This window comes from Mustela erminea, chromosome 1 (assembly GCF_009829155.1).
Source record: "Mustela erminea isolate mMusErm1 chromosome 1, mMusErm1.Pri, whole genome shotgun sequence".
NCBI classification, from domain to species: Eukaryota; Metazoa; Chordata; class Mammalia; order Carnivora; family Mustelidae; genus Mustela; species Mustela erminea.
This window is the reverse complement of record NC_045614.1, coordinates 52,050,623-52,072,708: the sequence shown is the minus strand read 5'-3', so window position 1 is coordinate 52,072,708 and position 22,086 is coordinate 52,050,623. Positions and strand designations below refer to the sequence as shown.

At 42.0% G+C, this 22,086-nt stretch overlaps 1 protein-coding gene across 3 annotated transcripts; it reads right to left on the bottom strand.

Moving 5' to 3' along the window:
* Positions 1–1,140: 1,140 nt before the first annotated feature.
* VHL (von Hippel-Lindau tumor suppressor) lies at positions 1,141–9,081 on the bottom strand. 3 transcript variants are annotated; one of them, XM_032326946.1, is made up of 3 exons: positions 8,648–9,080; positions 6,539–6,661; positions 1,141–3,497 (listed from the first exon to the last, which is right to left on the bottom strand). In XM_032326946.1, the coding sequence occupies exons 1-3, from the start codon at positions 8,985–8,987 to the stop codon at positions 3,259–3,261; spliced, it is 702 nt and encodes a 233-aa protein (XP_032182837.1). In that variant the 5' UTR covers positions 8,988–9,080; the 3' UTR covers positions 1,141–3,258. The 3 variants fall into 3 exon arrangements, with proteins under 3 accessions (XP_032182837.1, XP_032182846.1, XP_032182855.1); XM_032326955.1 differs by having other exon boundaries at positions 1,141–3,455; positions 8,648–9,077; XM_032326964.1 differs by lacking the exon at positions 6,539–6,661 and having other exon boundaries at positions 1,141–3,455; positions 8,648–9,081.
* Positions 9,082–22,086: the final 13,005 nt, after the last annotated feature.

The window sequence follows — 22,086 nt, the reverse complement described above, 5'->3', positions numbered from 1 at the left end:
CTTCAGCTCAGGTCATGATCTCTGGGGCCTGGGATTGGGCTCTCTGCTCAGTTGGGAGCCTGCTTCCCCCTCTCTCTCTGCCTGCCTCTCTGCCTACTTATGATCTCTCCCTGTCAAATAAATAAAATCTTAAAAAAAAATAACAAAAAAAATGGGCAGCTGGGTGGCTCAGTGGGTTATGCCTCTGCCTTCAGCTCAGGTCATGATCTCAGGGTCCTGGGATCGAGTGCCGCATCGGGCTCTCTGCTCAGCAGGGAGCCTGCTTCCTCCTCTCTCTCTGCCTGCCTCTCTGCCTGCTTGTGATCTCCCTCTGTCAAATAAATAAATAAAATCTTTAAAAAAAAAATTAAAAAAAAAAAAACAGGATGAGGAGGGGCCCTTTAGTGGCTCAGTTGGTTAAACGTCCCACACTTGGGGTGCCTGGGTGGCTCAGTTGGTTAAGCAACTGCCTTTGGTCATAATCCCGGAGTCTCTGGATCAAGTCTCGCATCTGGCTCTCTGCTCAGCAGGGAGTCTGCTTCTCCCTCTGACCTTCTCCCCTCTCATGCTCTCTCTTACTTGCTCACTCAAATAAATAAATAAAATCTTTAAAAAAAAAAAAAAAAGTGTCCCAAGCTTGGTTTTAGCTCAGGTCCTTTCTCAGGGTCATGTGACAGAGACCTGCACTGGGCTCCAGGCTCAGCACAGTCTGCTTGAGATCCTCTCTCTCCCTTTATCCCTCCCCTCACTTTTGTTCTCTCTAAATAAATAAAAAATAAATAAATAAAATCTTTAAAAAAAAAACAAAAACACAAGGTGAAAAAGAAAAAAAGTTTAAATAAATACATACACACATATATACATACATAAAACCAGGGTGGGGTGCCTGCCTGGCTCAGTAGAGCACACAACTCTTTATCTTGGGGTTGTGAGTTTTCACCCCATGTTAGGTATAGAGATTCCTTAAGGAAATAAAAAAGTAAAAAACAAAAAATAAAAGAAACCCAGGGTTGAAAAGAAAAGGGCCTGAGCATGAAGACAGTTGCTTGAGTCTGCAATGTCCCTTCCCACTTAAGCCTTTACAGAAACACAGGTGTCTCAGAACAGAGCCACACAGAGACATACCAAACTTATTTCTTTAGCTCAGCACCATTTAACGTATTCAAAAACAGCTTTTCGGTTTTGTTTTGTTTTGTTTTGTTTTGTTTTAACTCAAAATAGGAAACATCACAGTCTCTTAGGAGCAATACATTTAATACAGTCATAAGATCTCAAATGAAAAACATATATTATCCATGCTACAGGTTTTCAATCCTCCTTGAACAACACAAAAAAACACAGTACTCAAACTGCAGTTTTCACAGGATGAACACGAATCTCATTTGGACACAAAGACAGGTTAAAAAAAAATTTAAACCAATGTTGAACAAATCCAGCTACAGCAGACTTCCTGACATCCCCCATCTCATCCCACCCTCGAATACACACTGCTGCCTGCTCCCCAGCATTTCTTCCTTCCCACCTACCAGCTCAGTAACACGTCAGACACAGAGACGTGTGTCACTGATTACTACAGCATGCCTAAAAAACAAAGGCCAATTTATTAACTGAATGCTGAAAGAGGGGATTAAGACGAGGTGAAACAAAATCTAGGGGAAACTGTGGGGCACTGTCTTACTTCACGCTGATTTCAGAGCACAGGAATTGTGCTCAAAGGTTAATATAGGAACTAAAGATACCAAGAAATATCCCATTGTTCATAAAAGGAAGACTGCACTAATGTCTACAAAGAGCTTATAATACCATGGGAAGATACTTAAATTATAAAATTATAACTAAGAAGGTAGAATACAAAACTGTATATTCAGTACGATCTCAACTATGTAAAACCAAACCAACCACAGCATGCCCTAAAAAGGCCAAAAGTTCAAAATGTTTTGGGACTCTATTCAAGTAGTGTAGCTACAGTGATCTTTTTTTCCTTTTACTTTATTGTCTTTACCAAAATTTTCTTTACTGGGGGGATTTTTTTTTTTTTTTTTTAACTATCAGTTACCAAAAAAGAAAGCCTGATAGAAGTATTGAATTTGAGTTAAACAATTTAAGTCCAGCCTATAAGAAAGGATTTGTACATTTATAAAATTATAAAACATTTCAGGCTACTCCCTGAATCCACTGTGTGTTATGAGTAACTTCCAAGAGGTGGAGGGCTTCTGCCTCTTCTCCAGCCAGGTGCAAAGTGTCACCAGATCCTGCCTGATGAAAAATGCTGAAATAGGACCCTTGAAAGTCCAGATGAGCCCATAAGTGACTCCCCTTACTGGTCCCCACTGCCCCAACACCACTGGCCCATGGTTAAAACACCAGCAGCATTTAAAAAAAAAAAAAAAAAGCTAAGCCAAACAGAAATGTAGTGGATTTACCAAAAAGTAACAGAAATACCCACACTTAGCAAAAATCTATTTATAGTACAGTAGCAGCTCCTTAATACTAGAACTAAACAAAAGGATAGCTATTCTCTCCTGTTTTCTGTGCAGATGTCAAGTTTCAGAAAGCAATCATCACAATAACTGTAGAAAGCTATTCCTGGTTTAGAAAGAAATAAAATAGAACTACAATAACAGTGGACAGAGAAAAGCACAAAATTTAGAAAGTTATAAAAAGTGCTTTCTATAAAAGTGATTCCCTTTAAAACATTTGTTTACTGTATATAATGTAAGGTCCCCACTTCCCCACCCCCCAAGAAAGGGCAAAACCTCCAAACACTTTCTACCAAAGTATCGACTGGTTTGTTCATTCAACAAACAGTGACTGAAGGCTCATAATGTGTGAGGCACTAGGGTCTCAAAGAGGAGACAGACTTGTCCCTGCCTCAAGGACCTCTCTGTCTTCTCAAAGTGGGAGGTGGATACATCACCAACCACAACACAGCAATTAAAAGCAGATGCCACTGCTTTCTTACAATTAAAGAATATGTTGCAATTCTTATTGAATTACTTACACAAAAGTCCTTATACAGAAACTTTCCTGACTTACTAGGAGGCAAAAATGCAACTACTTGATGAATACTTCTAGAAGGGGCAGGCCTTAAATTACATTTTGTGATATTTGCCCCTAAACATCACAATGCCTACTGAAGTCAGTTAACTTTCCTATAAGCAATGGAGGATTTTTTACTCTGAGAATGAGACACCTTGAATCTGAGAATAAGTGACCAGTCCTAAATGTAGATCAAGACTAGTTAGTACCATCAAAGGCTGAAACTCAGGAGTGAAAATTTCACTTAAAATCCTCAGTCTCCCCTTCCAGCCGTTGATTTTCAAAATGCTCCTGTGTCAGCCGCTCCAGGTCTTTCCTTACATTCGGGTGGTCCTCCAGATCTTCATAGAGTGATCTCACGATGTCCAGTCTCCTGTAATTCTCGGGCTTGACTAGGCTTCGGACAACCTGGAGGCACCGTTCTTTCAGCGTATACACTGTAAATGCAGAAAACCAAATCCTCAGCAGCAGACTCAAGCCTTGGGACAAGGGAGGAGCAAGAGGCTTTGTTAACCACAGCAATTCCACTTACTATATACAGACCTCACTTTGGGCTAAAAAAGTGAGGGCCTGTGTGTGGCAGAGTGTAACATGATGGCCCTAATGCACATTTCCGTGGTATGCAGGACTTCGTGTAGTAACTTCCCCTTAGAAGTGTGTTGTTTGTGATGTGCTTTAACTAAATGAATGTGGGTGACGTAACAGACACTGTGCCAATTCTGAACCTAACATTTAAGAAGCCCTGGCAACTTCCACTTTTACGCTCTCAGGAGCCCTGAGATACCCTACACAAGAGGAACAAGCGCTGAGAATGCACAGGAGAGAGGCCCAGACCAGCCAACCTGCCAGCAGTCAGCCACACCAACGACCACCAATGAGCAGAATAACCACCTGCCTGAGCTCAGCCTAAACTGCAGAATTATGAATAAGAAAGAAGTTGTTAGTTTGGGGGTAGCTGTCACAAAGCAATATCTATTACAAACCAAACAGTTTGTAACTGGATTTTGAGGAACTCCAGTTCTATTTTATTTTATTTTACTTTTTAAAGATTTTATTTATTTATTTGACAGAGATCACAAGCAGGCACAGAGGCAGGCGGAGAGAGAGGAAGGGAAGCAGGCTCCCTGCTGAGCAGAGCCTGATGTGGGCCTTGATCCCAGGACCTTGGGATCATGACCTGAGCCAAACGCAGAGGCTTAACCCACTGAGCCACCCAGGCGCCCTTCAGTTCTATTTTAAACTCACTGGGGAATTTACTCTTTAAGGGCATCCTTCAACCAAAAGTTACATTTATCAATTTAACTTATCAACTCATCAATTTTTGTACACCTGCTTCCTTAAAACAGGATCGTCATATATGTATCAGTTTGAACCTTATGAACCTACAGGCATTTGGGTTTGTTTTGTTTGTTTTTAAGATTTTATTTTTAAGTAATCTCTATACCCAACCTGGGGCTCAAACTCACAAGTCTGAGATCAATAGCTACATGCTCCCAGGTACCCTTGTATTTGGGGTTTTTTTAATCCACAAGAACATCAGTTTCTTTAGGTTCAACCTAATAAAATCAACTGAGTTTTTTGTTTTTTTTTTTAAAGATTTTATTTATTTATTTGACAGAGAGAAATCACAAGTAGATGGAGAGGCAGGCAGAGAGAGAGAGAGGGAAGCAGGCTCTCCGCTGAGCAGAGAGCCCGATGCGGGACTCGATCCCAGGACTCTGAGATCATGACCTGAGCCGAAGGCAGCGGCTTAACCCACTGAGCCACCCAGGCACCCAAAATCAACTGAGTTTTAAACAAATGGTAAACTATGACGTTAATGTTCAATTCAGTGATTTTTTTTTTTTAACCTGTTTGGCACTCAGCTTGAGTGGGTTAAATAACATTAAAAGATACAACACTAGGGGGACGCCTGGGTGGCTCAGTTGGTTGGACGACTGCCTTCGGCTCAGGTCATGATCCCGGAGTCCTGGGATCAAGTCCCGCATCAGGCTCCCAGCTCCACGGGGAGTCTGCTTCTCCCTCTGACCTTCTCCTCGCTCATGATCTCTCTCACTGCCTCTCTCTCAAATAAATAAATAAAATCTTTAAAAAAAAAAAAGATACAACACTAGGGACATCTGGGTGGCTCAGTCTGTTAAGCATCTGCTTTCAGCTCAGGTCATGGTTCCAGGGTCCTGGGATCTCTGCTCTGCAAGGAGACTGCTTCTCCCTCTCCCTCAACCTGCTATTCTGCTTGCTTGTTCTCTCTCTCTCTCTGTGTCAAATAAATAAATACGTAAATCTTTATTTATTTATTTATTTATTTATTTTTAACGATTTTATTTATTTATTTGACAGACAGAGATCACAAGTAGGCAGAGAGTCAGGCAGAGAGAGGAGGAAGCAGGTCCCCTGATGCACAGAGAGCCCGATGCGGGGCTCTATTCCAGGACCCTGAGACCATGACCTGAGCTGAAACCAGAGGCCTTAACCCACTGAGCCACCCAGGCACCCCAATAAATAAATATTAAAAAAAAAAAAAAAAAAAAAGGAAAAGAAAAAAAAGAAGATACAACACAAGAAGCTGTGGTATCTCATCCTCTATACCCTATTCTTCTCCTAAGACTCCAGGGCATAATTCTGTTCTAAGGCCTGGTAAACAAAATGTATTCATAATTCTACAATCAAGTATTTTATTCACTTATTTATTTTTTAAATTATTTAAAGTAACCTCTACTCCCAATGTGGGGCTCGAACTCACAACCCTGAGATCAAGAGTCGCATATTCTACCAATTGAGCCAGCTAGGGAGCCCTACAATCAGATATCTTAATTTACCCCATCTCTGACAGCCCAAGAGCTTCTGAGAAACCACAATATAAAGCATACAAATATAAACAAATATGAACAAATATATTTGTTCAATATAAAGCATACAAATAGGGCACCTGGGTGGCTCAGTGGGTTAAAGCCTCTGTCTTCAGCTCAGGTCATGATCCCAGGGTCCTAGGATAGAGCCCCACATCGGGCTCTCTGCTCAACGGGGAGCCTGCTTCCTCCTCTCTCTCTCTCTGCCTGCTTGTGATCTCTGTCAAATAAGTAAATTAAATCTTTAAAAAAAAAAATAAATAAATTTGTTCCATTTTATTTGTGGTGGAGAACAAGACACAGAAAGGTTGGATAACTCGGCTAGAATCCAGTAAAAGCCAATAAAGGTTTGGCTCCTTCAAATGGCTTATTCTCTACTTACTACAACAGCCTTATCTTTTTATTTATACTTTTTACTTATTTATATTAATTTTTAAAGTAATCTCTATACCCAACATGGGGCTTGAACTCATGACCCTGAGATCAAGAGTCACATGTTCTACTGACTGCCTTTGGCTTGGGTCATGATCCCAGGGTCCTAGGAGCCTGCTCTTTGCTCAGCAGGGAGCCTGCTTCTCCCTCTGCCACTCCCCATGCCTGTGCTCTTTATCTCTGACAAATAAGTAAAATCTTAAAAAAAAAAAAAAAAAGGTAAAATGGAACATCAGTACCTGGCAGTGTGATGTTGGCAAAAATAGGCTGTCCATCAACATTGAGAGATGGCACAAAGAGCTCAGTCTGGTTAACCAGAAGTCCATCATATGTCCCTGCATCTCTGAAGAGCCAAAGGTGACCTGTTAAAACAAGCAGAGGCTGTTATGTAGCCACACACCCACTTCCTTCATCTTCCTGGATTGGCACTTTAGTACTTGACTCTCATTCTGCTTAAATATCAGACAAAGCCCTTCCAATAATATTATCTTACTCAATCCTCACAAAAAAAGGCCAAGCAACTTGCTCAAGGAAACAGCGACAGTAAGGGGGAAAAAAGCATGTACTTGAGGCTCCAAATACCATGCCTTTCCTGCTACCCCATGGTCAAAAAGCCAAGTTCATGAATTGCAAATCACACCAAACATGGCAAACTAAAAGAAAGAACTTCACCAACTCCTTACATCTGTGCTTCTCAAGAACAAGAAGGTGCAAAAACATCATGTTAACAAAAAGAAATCAGACAGAAAAGGGTACATTCTGTAGGAAAAGACGCAGCTAATCTATGGTGTGAAAAATCAAAAGAATGGTTGCCTCTGGAAGAGAGGGGATTGAGTGAAAAGGGGCAGGACGGAACTTTCTAAAGTGATAAAAATGTTCTAATCTAGAATTCGATCTAGGTGTGCTATATTTGTCAAAAATACATCAAACTCTAAGATCTGTGCATTTAACTGCATGTGTATTATACCTGAATTTAAGAAACAAATACATCATATTGGGCGGGGAAAAAAAAAGAGGGCAGGGAAGAAGGGAGCCCCCCTCCCCCCACCTAACTTTCTATTAAGGGAGGTAGAGACTGTCTGAATAAACACATCATTAAAAATGAATTAATTAGCTAATTAATTAAATAATCATGTGTTCCCGGGGCACAAACTTACTTGATTTGCTGGGAAAACTTAAGAAATGTAAAGTGGTAAATATTTTTTTTATTATGGTAAAACATACATTTTTACAGTTTACATACAGTTCAGTGACATTAAGTAGATTCAAAGAGGAATTTTTAAAGAAATTTTATATTAAACCAGGCACAGTTAAGTTTTGGAGAATACAAAATTCACAATTTCTTGGATAAAATAGGACACTACAGAAATGTTAGCCCCCGGAAGAATTGTGTTCTCCCTCTTTTAATATCAAGGTAAGTCTGGTTTAAAAATTTGAAGATTTCTGAGTAGGCTCCTCTCAAGGCAAAGGATCCACTGGGATCCTGCCAGGATGGCTGTGAAAATTAACCAAGTATGATTTCTCTTTTTTGAAAGCTATGGGAAGATTACTGCCTCCTTAGGTTTAAGGCCCCGGTAGCCCTCATTATTACAACAGCATCCTAACTGGCTCCTCGGCAGCAGTCTTCCCTCTCCAAACCACTGTGCAACTCGGGGGAGCTTTTCGGTATTAAAATCTGTCACTGTCATTTCCCTGCTTAAAAATTCCATAGCTTCTCTCTCCCCAGAGGAAAAACCATCTTTCAGGCTTCCCCTCCCGAGACTGCAGGTGTTGTTAGCCCCCGCGATTCCCTCTGGCTACAACTCTCAACTCCTCTGTCTTGGGTCGATCAGCCCCTCTGCACCCGGCGGGCCCCCCTTTCTTCTGCTCTGGGGTGCTCGAAGTGGAACGACACACCCCGTCCCTTCACCGGGCAGGAGCCTGCTCCAAGCCCCCACCTTCCGCCGTGCTCCGTCCCTCTAGCAGCCGCTGGGACACTGGCTAGTTAGCTGTGTGTGCACTCGCCCGTCCCCGCCCCCGGACTGTGCTCTCTCTGAAGGAAGGGACCCTAAGCGGAACTGGCCCACTGGGGACATTAGAGAACCTGAGACTCTCCCATTCACGGACTGAACTAATGGGCATTAGATAGCGGGCATTTTTAGTGGCAAATACGCGTATACGGGGGGAAAGTCACCTCAGGAAAATTACTCAGTACTACAGAGAATAAGGTGCCACTCTCACTAGCAGCGTCAACCTGGATCTGTCACAGCCGGTCAGGGGCACGAGCAGGCGCTCGCTGCGCCCTGGGACAAAGCGGGAGGCGCGGTCCGCCTGGGCCCGCCCGGACAAGGCGACCCCAGTCCGCCTACCTCGGTAGCTGTGGATCCGGCGGCCCGTGCCCGGCGGCAGCGTCGGGTAGGGCTGCGGCTCGCCGTCGAAGTTGAGCCACACCGGCAGCACGACGCGCGGGCTACGGTTGCAGAAGATGACCTGCGACGGCTCGCAGGAGTTCACCGAGCGCAGCACCGGACGCGGCTGCACGGCCTCCATCTCCTCCTGGGCGCCCGGCTCCTCCGGATCAGACTCTTCCGGCCCGGACTCCTCCGCGCCCGACTCCTCCCCGCCGTCCTCTTCAGGACCCACCTCCTCGGCGCCCACCTCCTCCGCACCCGCCTCGGCCTCTTCCACGTTCCCTGCCTTCCGGGGCATTACCTACCGGAGCTTAGGCAACCCCAGCCTCGCCGACTCCGGATTTGCGGGCCTCACGGGGCGGAGCTGGGCGTGCGTGCGTGCGCGTCCCCGTACGCGTGCGTGCGCGTCCCCGCAAGAGCGCGAGCTGTTTTCGCGCGCTCTCGGTCAGGGACAGAATACTGTGGCCAAAATGGCAGGCTTGAAATCCTGGGGCAGTGCGTGTGGGATCTCCAGCCTTTGGAACCGAGCATCCAAGAGGTGGAGGCTGGTGTCAGGCCATTTCATCGGCGTGTTTCCTCTATAAAATGGATTTGTTCCCACCCCGCACTAATAAGATTTTTATTTTATTTTATTTATTTGACAGAGAAATCACAAGTAAGCAGAGAGGCAGGCAGAGAGAGAGAGGGAAGCAAGCTCCCCGCTGAGCAGAGAGCCCGATGTGGGTTTCGATTCCCAGGACCCTGAGACCATGACCCCAACAGAAGGCAGAGGCTCAACCCACTGAACCAACCAGTTGCCCCACTAATAAGTTTTTGATGCAGCATTTCCTTAACTTCATTTGGTCTCTCTTTTTTTTTTTTTTAAGATTTTATTTATTTATTTGACAGAGATCACAAGTAGGCAGAGAGGCAGGCAGAAAGAGAGGGGGAAGCAGGCTCCCCACTTGAGCAGGAGCCGGATGCCGGGCTCTATTCCAGGACCCTGGAATCATGACCTGAGCCCAAGGCAGAGGCTTTAATCCACTGAGCCACCCAGGCACCCTTCATTCGGTCTCTTGATACCTTCGTTGTTTTTGCCGCATTCTCCCTACCATACAAGCTATTATTTATATAATAATTTTCTCATTCATTTTTGTCGCCATTTTGGGTCACAAAACTCGAATTTTGTGTAGAAGAGTATAATAAAGTCAAAATTTCCCTCTCGTCCTAGTTTCCCCCAGCCACCGAGAAATAGTCCACGGAAGCAAGTACTACCACCAATTTTTGGTAGTTCCCTTTTTCTTTCTTTTTTAAAGATTTTATTTATTTGAGAGAGAATGAGAGAGAGAGCACGAGAGGAGAGAGGTCAGCGGGAGAAGCAGACTCCCTGCTGAGCAGGAGCCCGATGTGGGACTTGATCCCCAGACTCCAGGATCATGACCTGAGCCAAAGGTAGTCGCTTAACCAACTAAGCCACCCAGCTGCCCCGTACTTCCTTTTAAAGGTATTCTGTATGCACACGAAACAGTTAAACAAGTTTAAGAAATTTTTTTTAAAGATTTTATTTATTTATTTGACAGACAGAGATCACAAGTAGGCAGAGAGGCAGGCAGAGAGAGAGGAAGAAGCAGGCTCCTGCTGAGCCCGATGTGGGGCTCTATCCCAGGACCCTGGGATCATGACCTGAGCCGAAAGCAGAGGCTTTAACCCACTGAGCCACCCAGGCGCCCCATGTTTAAGAAATTTTATATTACTACCATCAGTGGAAATGCACTTTCATTTTTCACAGAAGAGTACAGTGGAACTTTAAAAGGAAACAAAACAACAGTTATTAAATTTAATCTATAGTCTATTAAAAGCCCTGAGACTGCACTTCTTTGGTTCTACCGGTTTAGCCAAGTGTTAGATATTAAATGCCAAGTATTAGTTCTCACACCAAGTTTTTCTGGACATAGAGGATTAAAGGAAATTGAAAGGGGACTAACACATGACACTGCAGTGGGGATGCCCTCTGAAATTCACACCCACCTGGGTTCTCATTCTGCTTGTAGCTTCAGATATGTATTACTCGGCAAAATTCTTTAAATTCTCTGAGACGTTGCTCATTTTTAGGAATTAGGTGACAAAACTGTGGACAAGTGTTAAGTGGAAAGTGGGAAGTGACTAGCACATAGTAAGCACTCAACGTATAGCAGCGGTTAATATTATCAAGATAAATTAAACACACTGTCTCTGTCCTGAAAACTCTCACAGGCTACTGGGAAAGCATACAAGACATATTGTTACAGTATGATATTGGTTGTAAAAGAGAAAGGTGTAAAGTGATTTGTTGGGCTAGGCTTCCCGGAAGAGTTATATTTCGTATGAACTATGAAGAATGGATCTAAGAGTTTTCCTTTCCCATGTCCCATCAGACAAATAAATATCCACGTTGGATGTCAAATAAGGGCTCATAGACAGATTTCCCAATCCAGTTTGCTTCTCATTGACTTTATACCCACTGCCTCCAAGCCCATGACTCCTACAGGCCTACTACTTCCTGAAAATCCACCAGGAGCCCCAAGCCAAAGAGGGACTTACATTTGAGCTTAGAGCCCAGCACTATGGCCCCAACATTTAAAAGAAATGCCAGAGGGAGAAGGGACAAGTAAACTTTTTTGTATCGTGTTTGGGTATACTCCTGGGGCAGCTGTTCTCAATCAAATCTGCAAAAACAGAAGAGGTTTAGATTTATGATTTTAGATCTACAGTGACCCATCTGAGCAACCTCATTTGGGTTTCTTTGACTGCCTGACCGGAAAGACTGATGCAAACTGCTTCACAAAACATCTTGGAAAATGCCAACCCCCTAAAAGTGAGGGAAAGTTTATTTAGAATACAGAAATGAATAAAAATATAGGGGGGAAAACCTATAAAATTGCATGTATAGTGTGATAACCTTTATGCAAAATACATGTAATTACTTCCCCACCTCCATCTTCTAGATGTAGTTTTATTACCTTTGTAGTGAAAACAACTAACTCAGTTCTTCCTTGTCCCCAGGCTTATTGAGATATAATTTACCTAAGTCAATTCTCTTTTTTAAATATTTTTAAGTTTATTTATTTATTTTAAAGATTTTATTTGACAGAGAGAGTGCGACTGAGCGTGTGCACAAGCAGAATTACATTTTAATCTACATTTACTAAATCATTCTATTTTCTTTTTTTAAAACCATAATGTTTAATCCTTATAACAAAACCAAGGTGTTGGGGCACCTGGGTGGCTCAGTGGGTTAAAGCCTCTGCCTTCGGCTCAGGTCATGATCCCAGCGTCCTGGGATCGAGCCCCGCATCGGGCTCTTTGCTCCTCAGAGAGCCTGCTTCCTCCTCTCTCTTCCTGCCTGCTTCTTTGCCTACTTGTGATCTGTCTGTCAAATAAATAAAATCTTTAAAAACAAAACAAAACAAAACTGAGGTGTTGATAGGTTACTTATTTGGACTCAAACTATAAGAAGACTGAGATTCAGAGGGGTTAAATATGCTCAGATTTGCTAAATTCAAATTGTTCTCAGTCATCTTGTCATAATAAAAAATTAGATGGAGTTCGTTTTCTTCTTCTGAGGTTAGACATAGGGAAGCTATCCACTGGTGCCTCTCTTCCTTTCCGATGACCAAGAAAGAATTCTTGAGACGTCTTTGGTGCAAAATGGTGGTTTATTAAACATGGGGACAGGACCCCTGGGCAGGAAGAGCTACTGCCCTAGGGTCTTGACAAGTGGCTGATTATATACTCAGGAGTTGGGGAGGTGAGGACAAAGGGGATGTTCAGAAGGACTACCATATGCTAACGAAGACTCTCAGGATACTGGTGGCCTGGTTATTGTCAAGCCAAGGCTGTTTATCCCTCTAATGAGGCACTAACATGAAGACAGTTGGGAGCTTCCTGGAGGAATGTTACATTCTTCCTATCCGACATCCTTGTCAATGGGCTGCATGTTCAAAAGATACTCAATTTTATATACATTTCCTTCTGCCTCAGCCTCCCTCAATGTTATGGAGGGGAGGGAGATGTTAGGGCTTCAGGAAACTGAGTTATCAGTGTCTGGAAGTTAGGCTATTGATAAGCAAACTTCCTTCTAAATCATAGCACATTTGTAAACTGATTGTGATCTCTACAAGTTACCTATTTGTTTTTCTTTTAGGGCAGCCAGGAGTGCCTGAGAAGTGTCACATATATTCCATGGGGGGGTGGGGTTGCAGGGTGTCAGCTTCTGCTTTGAACTCAGCTTGCCTTCTGTTTCCTCATCATTAAGATTTCTGAAGAAGGAGAATTCTGAAGGACTTTCGTATTTTCTAATGTGAGTGGGAAATAAGCTAAATACGACAAATCCTCTCTCAGCCAGCCATAAGAACCTTCAAGAAGAACCTCTTTATTATACTTGGAAATATTTTCTACCCTGTAATTTGGTTTAATTTGCATATTTATTTAAAAAAAAACTGAAAAGTAACAGGTTTGAGCCAGTGAGCTATTAGGCATAAATGGATTATAAACGTCTTGATAATAAAGCAGTTTTTAATCTCTTGAAAAACTAAACTTGACCTTGATTTCAGAAGCACGAAGAAATGGGGAACTGATGTCTTTGGCATTAGAGATGTACCAACTTCTGTTATGTTGCTCTTGTTACCCAGTACTTTTTTCTACCTTTATTTCATGAACCTGAAACCATGTTTGTAAAGAGTATTTGTTACTGTAGGCCACGCTGAGTGGGACAGAAGTGTCTTTTCATCTCCAGGCTCCTTTCTAGCATTTGCACTCAGTTTCATACTGTCACATACAAGAAAACATTTGCCCACTCTCTCAGGTCCCTCTTCCAAGATGACCAAGAAAAGAAGGAATAATGGTGGTGCCAAAAAGAGCCATGGCCACGGGCAGGGTATTTGCTACACCATCCGCGCCCTTTGTGTACCCAAGGACAAGGCCATTAAGAAGTTTGTTATTCAGGGGCGCCTGAGTGGCTCAGTGGGTTAAGCCACTGCCTTCGGCTCAGGTCATGATCTCAGGGTCCTGGGATCGAGCCCCACATCGGGCTCTCTGCTCAGCGGGGAGCCTGCTTCTCCCTCTCTCTCTGTCTGCCTCTCTGCCTGCTTGTGATCTCTCTGTCAAATAAATAAAATCTTTAAAAAAAAAAAAAAAAGAAGTTTGTTATTCAGAACATAGTAGAGGCCACCACCGTCAGGGACATTTCTAAAGCGAGTGTCTTCAACGCCTATGTGCTTCCCAAGCTCTATGTGAAACTACATTATTGCAGGAGTTGTGCCATTCACAGCAAGGTAGTCAGGAATCACTCTCATGAAGCACCAAAGAATCCAGCCTAAGTCAGGATGCCACCCCGATTTAGACCCATGGGTACTGCCCCCCAACTTCTACCAAAGCCCATGTAAGGAGCTAAGTCCTTAAGAACTAAAGAAAAGCTGTTCTCCGGGGCTGGGGGGGATGGCGATTATACTTCATACAGCAAAAAAAGAAAACATTTGTTGAAACTTGGCTTTGGAGAATGTGAGTTGGGACTTAAGTTGGCAGTTTGCAGACAGCTGGTACCATCAGTAACTGTACAAAAATACAGCTGCTTTCTAAAGGCAGGTGTGGGTGTCAGCTAGATCATTCAATAAGAAAATCAGATTAATTTAGGACTCTCAGGTTTATTTTCTGAAGAAAAGCTAACCTGTACACGAAGTTGTCCAAAGATTAGGGTTAACTAGAAATAAGACAACTTTAAGATAAGAAAGAATTTTAGGCAGTAATGTAGTTTACTGTTGCTGTTTTAGAAATTAATAAACAGGGCGCCTGGGTGGCTCAGTGGGTTAAGCCGCTGCATTCGGCTCAGGTCATGATCTCAGGGTCCTGGGATCGAGTCCCGCATCTGGCTCTCTGCTCAGCAGGGAGCCTGCTTCCCTTCCTCTCTCTCTGCCTTCCTCTCTCTCCGCCTGCCTCTCCATCTGCTTGTGATTTCTCTCTGTCACATAAATAAATAAAATCTTTAAAAAAAAAAAAAAGAAAAAAAAGAAATTAATAAACAAGCCTGGACAGGTTGTGTGACATTCCTACCCTCTTAGCTGGTGGCCAAGCCCAAATTAAAACCTGAGTCTCCTTAGTCCTAATCAACGCAGAGCTATTCAAGGACTCCCACATCAGTTTTCTGTTTTGTGTGCAATGCTGGTCCTTTATCAGCCTCTCCTTGGATCTCACTGACAAACCTGACAGAGCAAAAGGGCAACTGTCACATTTACCTTTATTTCATGAACCTTGCCTCATGAGAGAGGATTTGTCGTATTTAGCTTATTTCCCACTCACATTAGAAAATACGAAGTGTTACCCATTGGCATCAATGTTTGCATTGAAAAACTCTGGGTCAGGGTTTCCTTTGGTTCTTTTGGCGCCTTTGGGTTGGTTGAGACTATCAAGTATATGAGTCTGGTTTTGTGCTGTAATCTGCATCCCCACCCATAACATATTTGAAAAATAATTTCATTGTGAAACAAGTTTTCAGGTTTGTAGAAATATTTTAAGAATAGTACCAAGAATGTATATATTCATATAATTTTGAATTGAGATTATTTTATCCCCCAATTTGAATTCATTTAATATGATCATCCCATTATGACTTTAAGGGTACACATGGACACATGCATGCCTGGTTGGCTCAGTTGGTGGAGCATGTGACTCTTAGATCTCAGGGTTATGAGTTTGAGTCCCATGTTGGATATAGAGATTACTTAAAAATAAAATCTTAAAAAAAAAAAGTACAGATGGACAATAAATACATTATAAGGGGAAACATTAATATGCCTTAAGGTAAGATATCAAATTCAATAAATAATTCATTTTGACATTGACAAACATTTTGCCTCAGAAGGCCAATCATTAGCATTAAATACATTATATGTCTACTGTGCAGGAGGCAGTGGAGATATAGTGGTGAGAAAAAGACACATAACTTCTACTCTGAAGCATATAACATAGTCATTAATCACTGTATCTTCCCATGCAACCCAAAGGACACCAAAATGACATTCGCATGAAAACTTCAGGGAAAAAAAGAACATAAAGGAACAATGCAGTATCAACTTATTAAATAGGAAAGATATCATAGCCCCAAATTTTATTTTATTTTATTTAAAGATTTTATTTATTTGACAGGAAGAGAGAGCGGCCATGAGCCAGGCAGAGAGGCAGAGGAAGAGGGAGAAGCAGGGAGTCCAACATGGAGCCTGATCCAGGAACCCTGTAATCATGGCCTGAGCCGAAGACAGACACGTAACCAACTGAGCCACCAAAGTGCCCCTCATAGGCCAAAATTTTATTGTTTGGGGAATCAAGTTGTTTCATTTTTTAGTTATTTTAAAGAATTTTTAACCATTGTATAAGTAATATGATACCATATATAGATTACAGGTACATACAAGTATATGAGAAACACTAAAAATTGGCCTGGATAAAAGAACTATCAAAATTCAACACCTAATAAATCAACAAAGGCCTCAAAGAGGATGGCAAACAAGCCCATGAAAAGGTACTCAACATTGTTGTCACTGGGGAAATACAAATCAAAACCTTAGTGAGTTACCACTGTCTAATCTATTAGAATAGCTAAAACTTTTTAAAGGAACAGAAAACCTACTAAGTGCAGGCAGGGATATGGAGCAGCTGGAGCACTCTTGCATTGCTGGTGAGAATGAAAAATGTTAATAGCCACCATGATAAAGCAGTTCAGCAATGTCTCAAGAAGTTGAACATACACTTACCATATGACCCCACAATCTCACTCCTAGATGATTCTCACTTAGGAGAAATGAAAACTTATGTTCACACACACATACACAACACAACCTACATGCAAATGTTTATAGCAGCTTTAGTGATTGCTAAAAACTGGAAATAACTGCAATGTCCTTCAGTTGGTGAGTGGATAGTGGAATACCATTTCGCGATGACAAAGAATAAGCTCTTGATACATACAACAGCATGGATGGATCGCAAACTGATTATGCTAAGTGAAAAGCCAGACTCAAAAAGGCTATGCACTGTTTGATTCCGTTATATGACATTCTGGAACAGGCGAAACAGGGACAGAAGACAGATCGGTGGTTGCTGAGGCTTAGGCCTGAAGGAAGGGTCTGGTCACAGTGTATTTTGGGGTTAATGGGATATCCTGTAACTTAATAGTGGTGATAGTTACATGGCTCTTTTGTCAAAACTCAGATCCATACATCAAAATGTGAATTCCTTATGTAAATTTAAAATAAATTTAGAGGAAAAAGTAGAATGGCTAGAGATACACCTCCAACCCATGATAGTCCTTGCTCCTGGGGATGAAGGAGAGAAATGGGACCAGAGTGGAAGTTAAAGGGGATTTTAGACTCATCATGTATTTTCTTTTAAAAAAAGAAAAAAAAGTAGGGGTGCCTGGGTGGCTCAGTGGGTTAAAGCCTCTGCCTTTGGCTCAGGTCATGATCCCAGGGTCCTGGGATAGAGCCCCGCATCGGGCTTTCTGCTCAGAAGGGAGCCTGCTTCCCTTTTTCTCTCTGCCTGCCTCTCTGCCTACTTGTGATCTGTCAAATAAATAAAATCTTTAAAAAAAAAAAAAACTTAAAAAAACGTAAATATGACAGCATACTACTATATTCATATGCTAAAATTATTAATGTTTGGGGTGCCTGGGTTAAGGCCTATGCCTCCAGCTCAGGTCACGATTCCAGGGTCCTGGGATCGAGCCCCGCATCGGGCTCTCTGCTCAGTGGGGAGCCTGCTTCCCTCTCTCTCTGCCTACTTGTGATTTCTGTCAGATAAATAAATAAAATCTTTTAAAAAATTATGTTTGCGGGGCGCCTGGGTGGCTCAGTGGGTTAGGCCGCTGCCTTTGGCTCAGGTCATGATCTCGGGGTCCTGGGCTCGAGTCCCGCATTGGGCTCTCTGCTCAGCAGGGAGCCTGCTTCCCTCTCTCTCTCTGCCTGCCTCTCTGTCTACTTGTGCTCTCTGTCAAATAAATAAAATCTTTTTTAAAAAAAATTATGTTTGCTTTATTATACTTCTTTGTATTTTTAATTGGCCAAAATATAAACAAGGCAAAATAGATCCACCTAAAGGAAATTTTAGAAAAGACATGAAACTATAAGGGGAAAGAAATCACCAGTTGTATTAAAATACTTGGGTGCATTTTCTTCTCTCCATGTTTGTTTTTGCATAGTGTAACATAAGAACAATACAGCCTGTAGTTTTCCTTTTACTTGGTATATCCTGAATGTTTTCCTTCCTCTTAAATGATCTTGGTGAATACTATCTGCAATGATGTAATACCCATCTTAAGGCCTGCATTTGAACAGCTGCTCTCACTTTACAGATGTAGGCATTTTTCTAACACTAAACTGGAAGCACATATGTATGTCTGCATGTGTCCTGTAAATTATGGTGTCTCCGAGTCATTATAATTTAACAGGAAGTCCTGTCTTTCCTTGGGTTTTCCTCAAATGTTTCCATGTTTTTGATGTTCAATACAGCAGGGGGTCTGTATCTCTGCTGGTCCCTAACCTGCTGGAGGCCATCAGGATCACCACCTCTTTGTATAATGTACTTTCAAGGATAGCCCATGGCAAAATCACCCAGGTTCTGGTGTTCCTTTATAGATGTCTGACTCAGATGAACTCATGCCATTTCCTTGCCAAGGCAGGAAATGATGAACCTCTCTAATCCAGCACTCCCCGCTGACCACCCTTTTCACTACACTTGTTTAATTTCAAAATGAAGATAATGACATAGCTTTAATGCATGTGGAATGCTTAGTGAAGTGCCTGGCACTTAATAGATTTGATAGATTATTTTTCTTTCTTCCTGAAGTTCATCTTGACTAAAGAGAAACCCTCTGAACCCTGCTATTTCTGCACTGCTTCTGCCTTTAGAATTTACTCCACAAGACTGAAAGGCCTAGTTAGAATTGCAAACCATCTTCTTTGTTCACCTCATCTCCAGCCTTCCACAGCACCATGTGTAATTTTTTTGTGTGCATGATTATCGTATGACCCTTACTCAAGTGCTGTCAAGGCGAGATCATGACTTCTCTACAATATTCTCAATGCTCAGCACAATATCTGGCACACAGTAATCCCTTAACAAGTATTTATGGAATGAATGAATGTTTATACTTTATAGTTTTAATCTCCCAGAAATAAACCTCTCATTTTCCATATTTTCACGTTAGTGCTTTTCATACAGTAGGTCTGATGGTTTTTCTCTTTTCAACAGGTATCCTTGGCTTTTAAGAATTCACTTCCAGGGGCACCTGGGTGGCTCAGTGGGTTAAAGCCTCTGCCTTCAGCTCAGGTCATGATCCCAGGGCCCGGGGATGGAGTCCTGCATCAGGCTCTCTGCTCATCGGGGAGCCTGCTTCCTCCTCTCTCTCTGCCTGCCTCTCTGCCTACTTGTGATCTGTCTGGCAAATAAATAAATAAAAAATCTTTAAAAAAAAAAAATTAAAAAATAAAGGCTAAAGTCTAACATAAAAAAAAAATTGACTTCCATCAAGGGCATCTGACTATCTCAGTTGGAAGAGCAAGCCCCTCTTGATCTTAGGGTCATGAGTTCAAGCCCCACGTTCGATGTAGAGATCACTTAAAAATAAATGAGTAAGGGGGCACCTGGGTGGCTCAGTGGGTTAATGCCTCTGCCTTCGGCTCAGGTCATGATCCCGGGGTTCTGGGATTGAGCCCCGCATCGGGCTTTCTGCTCAGCAGGGAGCCTGCTTCCTCCTCTCTCTCTGCCTGCCTCTCTACTTGTGATCTCTGTCAAATAAATAAATAAAATCTTTTAAATAAATAAATAAATAAATAAATAAATAAATAAATGAGTAAGAGCACCTGGGTGGCTCAGTTGGTTAAGTGTCTCCCTTTGGTTCAGATCATGATCCCGGAACCCTGAGATCAAGTTCCACATTGGGCTCCCTGCTCGGCAGCGAGTCTGTTTCTCCCTCTGCTGCTCTCCCTGCTCATGTTCTCTCAAACAAATAAATGAAATCTTAAAAAAAAAAATTGTATTCCCGGAGGTTCCATGGTGTAATGGTGAGCACTCTGGACTCTAAAAAAAAAATTGTATTAAAAAATAAAATGTAAAATATAACTTTATCATCCTCAATAAGGACAAACTGTATTTCAGAACTATTACTCTGTAAGTTGAAGAACTGACACCTGGGACAAAATAAATGGTTGTTTAGCCTAACACTATGGACCGCAATGACCTGTGAGCAAAGATGTGTATGATTTAAGAGTAAAATTCCAGTTTCTGGAGCCTGACCAGGTAAGGACTTTCAGAGAGGGGATGTAGCTGCTTTCTTTGGCTCAACTCAAAGATAGCTAGGGAAGTACTAGAGTGGATTAAATTCCTTAGGCAAGGCTTCCAGAAAATACAGCATAAAATTAAACCTTCAGACAAAGGAAGCTGTTAGAAGTGAAACTAGACAACATACACATGAATGCAAACAGCGTTTGCCAGACACAGCAAGAACCACCTATGAAGCCTTCTTCACAAAAGGAAGGGTGGAAACGTGTAAGACTAACAGAGCTGTGTAATTGCTTAAAGTGTCTCAGGTGAGGACAGTGAAAAGGCACTGGACTAGGAATGAAATAAATTTTAGTTCTTGCTCTACTACATTCAGAATAGAAGAATGGTTAGAACCATCTGAGTCATGTAGGTCTAAGTTCAAATTCCTTATCTTCATTTACTTCCTAGGACTTTGGACAAGTTTTAGCCTACACTAGTTCCTCACCTATTACAGGGAGATAAGAATGCCTGCTCCCTAGAGTCTGAGGATTAAATGAAATAAAATAAAGCAACTACGACATCTACCACATGGTAACACTCAATGAAGTATAGACAACACCAGCTTCATATCCTTGTGCAAACCAGGGCCTCATTCTGTAAAGGGTGTGATAACACAGAAAAGCACTCTGACACTTTAAAGTGCCAGGTGTAATGAAGGGATTACTACCAGCAGGCAGCTGAGTTCACTTGTGGCTTACATTCAATGTTAACCAGTAGTTTTCTTTACAACCATCAGGTTACCATTAGCAACGCAGAATTGGTTAGGAGACTTTTTTTTTGAAATGTTATTTTGGTATCAGTAAATTAACTGACATCTATGCAACCACAAGTAATTTACTGAACACTTCCACGTGACTTCATTAAAGGCAGGCTTTTTCCTGCTTATATTAGTTACCATCACTTTTGCCCCCATGACAATCTCATGGTATAGTCCTTGCATGTAGCAGGAACTCAATAAATGTGCTAAATTGACTGCAAAGGGTCAGAAGATCTAAAACTTGAACTTTAGAAGTACTTAACTTTATCCTGGAAAGGACTGAGCTGTTATGAATGATGAACTCAAGTGTTTGAGTATATGAATAATGAACTCAAGAGACTTGTTAGAAGCACTCTACCACTGACAAGCTCGATAATGTTCAAATACAATACTTCCCAAAGGAAAGGACGTCAGGTTTGTCTCCACCATTTTTTAAATGAAGGTTCTACTTAAAATGGTCTTCCAAAGGTCTAAGCAAAGGTTTTAAAAAGATCTGACAGTGGGAAGGAGCTAGGACTCTAAGGTCAATTGAATTGGTGTTTACTGACCACCTGCCTTCTGTAAGACACCCAGCTGGGCAGTGCAGAAAAGGTGCTCATGTATATATACGATATACTGTACTATACCATGTGGTACCAGGTACTATATCAGAGAATGGCTCGTAACAAGATCCAGTCCAGAGCTGAAGTGTAGGGTCAGCATGGCGGGATGGGAGGGACTGAGAAAAGGAAAAGGGTAGTACTGAATGAAAAAGTCAAGTCCAGGGGATCTTTCTGGAAGAGGCCTGACTTGGGCTAGCCTTGAAATAGCAAATACAATTTGAATAGGGGAAATTTGTTTGCATGGAGTGTGACGATTTCTGTATGACTAAAACAGAGATTCTATGTAAGAAATAAGCCTTTAACAGTAGGGTGGCATAAGTTTATAGCAAGCTTTCGATGCTAGAATGCAGTTTTAGACTTCCATTTAAACTCTTTGCTTTTCAAAAGACAGCTTTTACTGTTTTATCAGTTTTACTGATAAAACTCAGTCTGCCCTGGGTTGCAGTTAAACTGTGTGGATGCTGGATTTCAACAGGCTATAAACATCATGCCTGACTCAATGCTTATCTTCTACTGGAGCATAATGAGCCTACATAGTAAGTACTAGATAAATGTCTGCTGAATGACCAAATGATTCCCAGGATGAATTAGCTCGAAGTCCAAACATGGGGGTGGGGGATCCCTCCAGCTGGTAAGCCACCTAGGCTTTGATCAAAGAGATACATCTCAAAGTTTTACATTAGAATAATAATCACACATGTCCAATTTCT